The sequence below is a fragment of the Oryza sativa genome, chromosome 11, assembly GCF_034140825.1.
Source record: "Oryza sativa Japonica Group chromosome 11, ASM3414082v1".
Lineage (NCBI taxonomy): Eukaryota > Viridiplantae > Streptophyta > Magnoliopsida > Poales > Poaceae > Oryza > Oryza sativa.
Genome location: NC_089045.1, coordinates 3,352,492 through 3,359,130, shown reverse-complemented (window position 1 = coordinate 3,359,130; position 6,639 = coordinate 3,352,492). Strand labels below are relative to the sequence as shown.

General features: G+C 44.2%; 1 protein-coding gene across 1 annotated transcript; it reads left to right on the top strand.

The window, feature by feature from the left end:
• Positions 1–1,176: 1,176 nt before the first annotated feature.
• Positions 1,177–3,670, top strand: LOC4349881 (ethylene-responsive transcription factor ERF110). Its single transcript, XM_015762132.3, has 2 exons — positions 1,177–1,518; positions 2,775–3,670. Exons 1-2 carry the CDS (start codon positions 1,263–1,265, stop codon positions 3,473–3,475), a joined length of 957 nt encoding a protein of 318 aa, XP_015617618.1. The 5' UTR covers positions 1,177–1,262; the 3' UTR covers positions 3,476–3,670.
• The last annotated feature ends 2,969 nt before the right edge of the window (positions 3,671–6,639 follow it).

Here is a 6,639-nt window from a genome sequence, read left to right as displayed (position 1 = left end):
AAAAAAGTTGCCAGCTCGTTCATTCATTCAGGAATCAGGACAGGAAAGGGAACAAATAGCTGAACCAAAAACGGTGAGAGAAACGAAGTGGAGGCATAATGTGCATTCAGACTGACAAAAAGACCCCATTTGTTCGTTTGATGGGGTTTCTTGTCAGATTCCTTCATTCCTTATTCCGAATTCCGATTCCCCTCCTTTCGCCGTTTTTACTCTCAACTTTTGATGACAAAAAGCCCATGTTCCATGTCGGCAAACTCCACAATACCTTTATCCTACACATAGAGTTTCAGAGTTTCAGCTAATAAACTCAGGGAATATTAGTTTCAAATGTATTGCAATTATTGTAACCATGTTAATTAACAGAGGTTATCTAATCATCTAACAAGGCATGCTAGGCAAAAGAGATTCCTGAGGTGATCTGCACCTGCCGAATGTCAACCACAGCCTGCAAAAGTCACAATGAAAGCAGCCTTGAACCCTTGATTAGCCTTGTCATGTAAACCTATCCTTTTGAGACACGTGCGTAAATAGAGGAATCTAAAATAGATATAGCTCAAGGAGCAAAATGTAAAAGTTGCAGGAACATGAAGTAAGTAACAAGCATCTACTGATAAAAAAAAAAGCAACCAATCAAGAAGGAATTAGGTCAAACCCAACTTAATTGTACAGTCAAACCGCCGTAATATAAGCTAGTGTGAAAGTCTCACTGCCAGCATTTCATTGTTTAAAGGAGACAAATTTGCTCTCAAATTCTCCTCCAGTTCATAAATATTTTCTCTTTAAAAACAAATCCTCCAGTCTCAGGTTGTCAGTCCTCTTCACACTGTTTCTACTCTGTTTCACACTAACTGTTCTAGATCATGACCAAGACGAAGCGAATTCGCATCAAAACTGGCCGATAATTACGCAACAAAAAATAAGCAAAAACAATTAAACTAATTATTCAGTACGAACGGAAGTAGACGATGATGAGATAAAGAACAAACAAAAAAAGAAAAGAAAAAAGCGAAATTAATTAGCAGATTCGTTGCACCTCGCCGTCGGCGAACTCACTGTGCAAAAAACGGCGAAATTCTCCGAACCAATACGAGAGAGCGAGAGAGGGGGTAACGAGGACGGCTGGGATTGCGCCACGTGGCAGCCTTCCCCGCCGCCCGCCGCCCTATATAAACTCGTTGCAGATTGCATGGTGGACGACGACTCTAGCTGTCACGTAGCTCGGTCGCCGGCGACGTACGGACGGCGGCGGCGGCCGTGATTTCATGTGCGGTGGTGGCAAGGTGGCGAGCCCGCCGGGACCACGACTGCCGCGGCTCGCCGGCGCCGGCGGCGAGGAAGAAGAGGAGGAGGCGGCGGCTGGAATGCTGTCGAGGCATGGACAGGCGAGGGAGATGTCTGTGATGGTGTCCGCGCTGGCGAGGGTGGTCGCCGGCGGCGGCGGCGGCGAGGCGGAGGAGTGGTGGCCGCCGGCGTACGGCGCGGCGCCGCTGCCACCGTCTACTTCCCCTGCATCTCACGGTAAGGAATTGAAGTGTGCCATTTAGCTTGGATAGATAATTAGATCTTTTCGTGGCAGTATTATTATGTGTTAATTTTGAGTTTAATTAGCATCATTGCGTGTAAAAAGTTAATTGCATGTGCTTAGCAGTTTAGCCCAAGTAGTGTGTGTGTGTTTTTTTTTACTAGTCTCATCCAGAACAGAGCAACTTCATCTGGTAGTTTCGGATTTCCAGTACTCATTTCTAACTTGCATTCCTCGTTTCAATTTGAAAACTATTTCTTTTGTTTTATATATAGTCTTTTGCTGACTTACTAATAGTTTTTTAAGTACTCCATTTCTGCCTTGATGTTTTTTTTTCAGCTATTGTCTGCTTCTCCTCGTGTTTATCAATCTAGTTCTTCACATTTGTCACGTGGAGAGGGTAGAGAGTAATTAGATGGATATATAATGGATGGACGTGGTGGTTAGCAAAGCAAGAAACAATTAGAGAATGGATAATGATTCCAAATGTGCCTAATGATTATCATTAGAACGCATAGTTGCATCATAGTCGGTGAGGTACACACGTTTTTCAGATTAAGTAACAGTGGAATATGATCACGTCACCTTGCAAGAGTAGAACACGTGTGTGTGTTCCTTTTGTCACTGTCCCATTGGGTCCATTTGGTCACCTGCATGTACACCAAACTACCTTTGTTTTTCAAAAGAAAAAAAACACGAATATTAGAAAATGACCTGATATCAAATAAATAGAAAGGGTGAGAATTCAAACCCAGACTAGCTAACCCATCACCTTATGGAGTTAGCCGGAAAATCCCTAGGTGTTTCTCAAGAAAAGGTAAAACATTGTAGTAAAATTTTATTGAACACTATGTTGAAGATCTTGGAAAAAAAAAGAGGGAGCAGAGCTAAAGGAAACATTTGTTGGTTGTTTATATAGAGTAGTACATGGTAATTATTCTGCTTATTCGTCAGATTATCGTTGCAGATTATTTACTCCGATCCATGTCCTTTTAGAATACGATTTTTCAAAATACTTTTTTACTTTATTGTTTAGACCACCTATTCTAATTTATTTGTTAAGTTTATAATGTATAACATTAGCTTTCATCCTCGAACAATGTTGAAAACACCACCTAAGCTAGAGATACGACAAAATTTCAACATAAATTTAGAAATATCTAAAAAATGACTATTTTTAAAATGAATCATAATATATCTCTAATTTCGTTTACCATAGCCTTCAGTACTCTGTTTCGGTTGGATTTTGCAGAGCACGCAGCAGCCATGGCGGCAGGGCAGTACGCGCCGGCGACGTCGTCGGCGATGGCGTCACCGCGCGAGCAGGCCTCCTCGCCGTCGTCCGGCGACGCCGCCGGCGGCGGCGGCGGCGGCGGCAGGAAGCGGTACCGCGGCGTGCGGCAGCGGCCGTGGGGGAAGTGGGCGGCGGAGATCCGCGACCCGGTGAAGGCGGCGCGCGTGTGGCTCGGCACCTTCGACACCGCCGAGGCCGCCGCGCGCGCCTACGACGACGCCGCCCTCCGCTTCCGCGGCTGCCGCGCCAAGCTCAACTTCCCCGAGGACGCCGCGCTCCTGCCGCCTCCGCCTCCGCCTCCTGCGCCGGCGCCGGCGCCGCCGCAGTCGCAGGGGATGGTCGGCGTCGGCGAGGAGTACTCCGAGTACGCCAGGTTCTTGCAGGGCGCCGGCGAGCCGCCGCATTTCCTCGAGCAGATAATGGAGGACTCGCCTCGGCCATCGACGGCGGCCGGCGCGTCGTCGTCGTCGTCGGGGCAGTCGTCGTTTCCGTTGTTCTACAGCTTCGCTGGACATGAGCTTGGCGGCAACGAAGCGAACCTTGCCCGCCCGCCGGAGAGCGGCGGCGCTGGTGGTGACGGTGGGAGGGGCTCCTCGCCGCCGGTGACTTGGCCGGGCTATGGGTGGGGTGCGCCGCCGCCGTGGGACCCATCGAGATAGCGCGCGAACGAAGGATGGGTTTGGAGTTTGGACTATCTCCACTCTCCACGTGTAGCCACTGTAGCACCGCCACGTCTTTTGCCAATTTAAATTTCCCGCCGGAAATTCTCTACACGTTCGTTGATTCATCTTGATTTGTACTCCTACTTAAGTTAAAATTTTGTTAAATTAGAACAAAGCAAGTTTTTTTATCAATTACATGCATGGCAGATTGGCAGATGAAAAGCCGAACACATCACCGCACATGCAACATCACATGGCTGTGAATGCACCCCACAACGTACGTTTAAAGAGACAGAGACTAACAGTATATTGATACGAGAAAAGAAAACAGTTGTAGCCCATCAAACAAATTTTAAATCATCTTATTTTCTCGAAATATCCAGTAGGATTAAGCAATAAGCATCGTTAGTGAGAATTGTATTTATTGATTTTATTTCCTTTATTTGAATACAAGTCAAACGACCTATCTAGGTTTAGCAGACGTTTTTCACTGTTCATACTCTATCACTAATCAGAGTATCAGAGAATGAATTCCTTTCTTTGAATACAAGTCAAACGACCCATCTAGTTTTAGCAGAGGTTTTTCGCTGTTCATACTCTATTACTAATTAGACAATGAGGAGAAATGGAGGTATGAATCCAAGCTTGTCACATCAATGGTGCGGCCGCCGGCGCCGCCGCTGCCGTTTTCCCCGTGCAAATCTCCTCTCCGGTCAAGCGATTACACATAAAAAACCACTCGAATCGTTGTCATTTTTCTTCGTCTTCCGATCAAAATCAAACACGCATTCAATCCGAGAGTCGCAACTCGCGGACTCCATGATAAAAGCAGTGTGTGCTTCTTGTTTTCTGGTCGTCATCTGAAGACAGCGATCGACATGCGTGTATGAAATCTGGACTTCAGTCAGCCAGAAAAGAAAAAAGAAAAACTAAATGCAACATTAGCATTTAAAACTAAATCAGGTTATAGAATGTATTATTACAACTCTATAAAATTTATATTACAACTAAATTGGAGTATTTCGGTGAGAAAGGCTATGCATCTGGTGTATGAACCCGTTTGCCGTCTGACACCGACAGACGAAGGTGAACGAGTTTTCGGCCGTAGTATCGTAAGCAACGACGATGTTAAGAGCAAGACGGTCAAGTTCGCATTTGGAGTCGTGACGAACGCCTGTTTAGCTGGTGAAATGAAAACTTTTGAATGTCACATCGAAACTGGATGTCGGAAGGGTTTTTCGGACACGAATGAAAAAACTAATTTCATAACTTGCTTGGAAACCGTGAGATGAATTTTTTTAGCCTAACTAAACCGTCATTAACACATATGGATTACTGTAGCACTTATACCTAATCATGGATTAATTATGCTCAAAAGATTCGTCTCGTGATTTACATGCAAACTAAGCAATTAGTTTTTCTTTTTATCTATATTTAACTAGCAAAAGTGCCTGTGCGTTTCACCGGGTGATCACGGAGTGTGTACAGTGATAAAAAGTGTTGTTTGGTTTAATCAACTAATCTGCTCAAAAAAAATTTTTGTTTTTAGATAAATAATCTGCTCTATATTTGTGGAATATATATGATGTTTAGTTGGGATGATTTGTAGCATGGGAGAAAATGGATGAACGAACAATGCGATTTTCTTTGCCCAAAAGGCGACGGATAAAAATTTGTATCACAAATGGAAATATTTATTTTTTTATGTAGGTAAGTCTAATAAAATATGAGTGGAATTTTTGTACTAAATGTACTTTGAGTTGCGAGAATATATACTTTTTTAGAAACACGAGCAATAAGATTGACGAAGTTACCACAAACGCCTTGAGCACCCGTCTTAAATCAAAGATTTGAATCTAGGTTGATTGGTTCCTCCACAAGAAACCTATCCAGTTAAATTATACCCACTTTGCAATTGTGGGAATATACCTGTGTATTGTTACCTAAATAAAATGTGTTGAGTTTAACAAATCGTAAAAATCAATCTTATTATTTTTGTGAGAGTAAGTATTGTTTTTTTATTTACAAATTGTATTTGAGGTCAAATATTAATAAGTAGATATAAAAAAATGAAAGAAGATTATAAAGGGAGGGAAAAAAATAAAAAAAGAGCGGATATGGACAAAGAAAAAAAAAAGAGCAGAGGGAACAGGTCAAGATATTTTTAATTGTTTAAACATTTTTAATAATGAGATGCCCGTGCATTGCAGCGGATAAACTAAAAATATAATAAATATAAAAATATTATATGATTAGGATTTAGATTTTATGATATGAGCCCCGTTAGACCTTAGAAATAGAAAAAGTTGTAAGAAAAAGTCCCATTAGACCTTATCGGCCTGCTATTGTGCGCCCAACCCATGAAATACGCGTGGTGCTACGGCCTGATATGGACGCTGGCTCGATCTGAGCCATTTTGTTTTGATGGACGGCTCGAATCGATTCTAAATCCATTAAAACCCTATCCCGAATCACACCTTCCCGGACTGCAAGCTCCTCCTTCCGCTCGGCTCCTCCCCAACCGGTGGCGCCTCGTCCCATCCCCTCCCCTCACCCGACCAGCGGCACCACTCCTCCTCCGCCGCCCCCTCTCTGCCACTCCCTCTCCCCCTCCCCTCCCCTCTTAGCGGCGTCTCTCAATGCGGCGGCTTCCCCGCGGGTAGATCCGGTGGCACCAATGGCGCCGGTTGCTTCCCGCGGTGGATCCGATGGCGACGACAGTGGTAGCAGTTCCCACGGTGGATTCGGCGGCCCCGACAGCTACACGTGTGGCGGCGGCTTCCCGCGCCGGATCCGACGGCTACGACGGTGGCGGCGGCTTCCGGTGATGTTTTATTTTTTTTCCTCTTTCACTTGATTGTCTTATTGGATTTTGTATCTATGTTTGTGATGAATTTTCGCTGAATCACTCGTGCATTTGGTTGTTGATCCGGACTCTAGATGATTTTCTTTTTGTCTTGGACTCTCATCTCAGACGTTCCGGACGAGGGATTTTTTTTTTGGAGGGGACGGATGAAAAAGTAACGTGTTGACGGACGAGGTGACGATCGGAAAGTTACGAATCTTTTAGTTAGTTAAGAGGTGTTGGTTTTTTTAAAAAGACCAACACTTATAAAATATTATAGGTGTAGGTTAATTTAAAACCGACACCTATAACACTA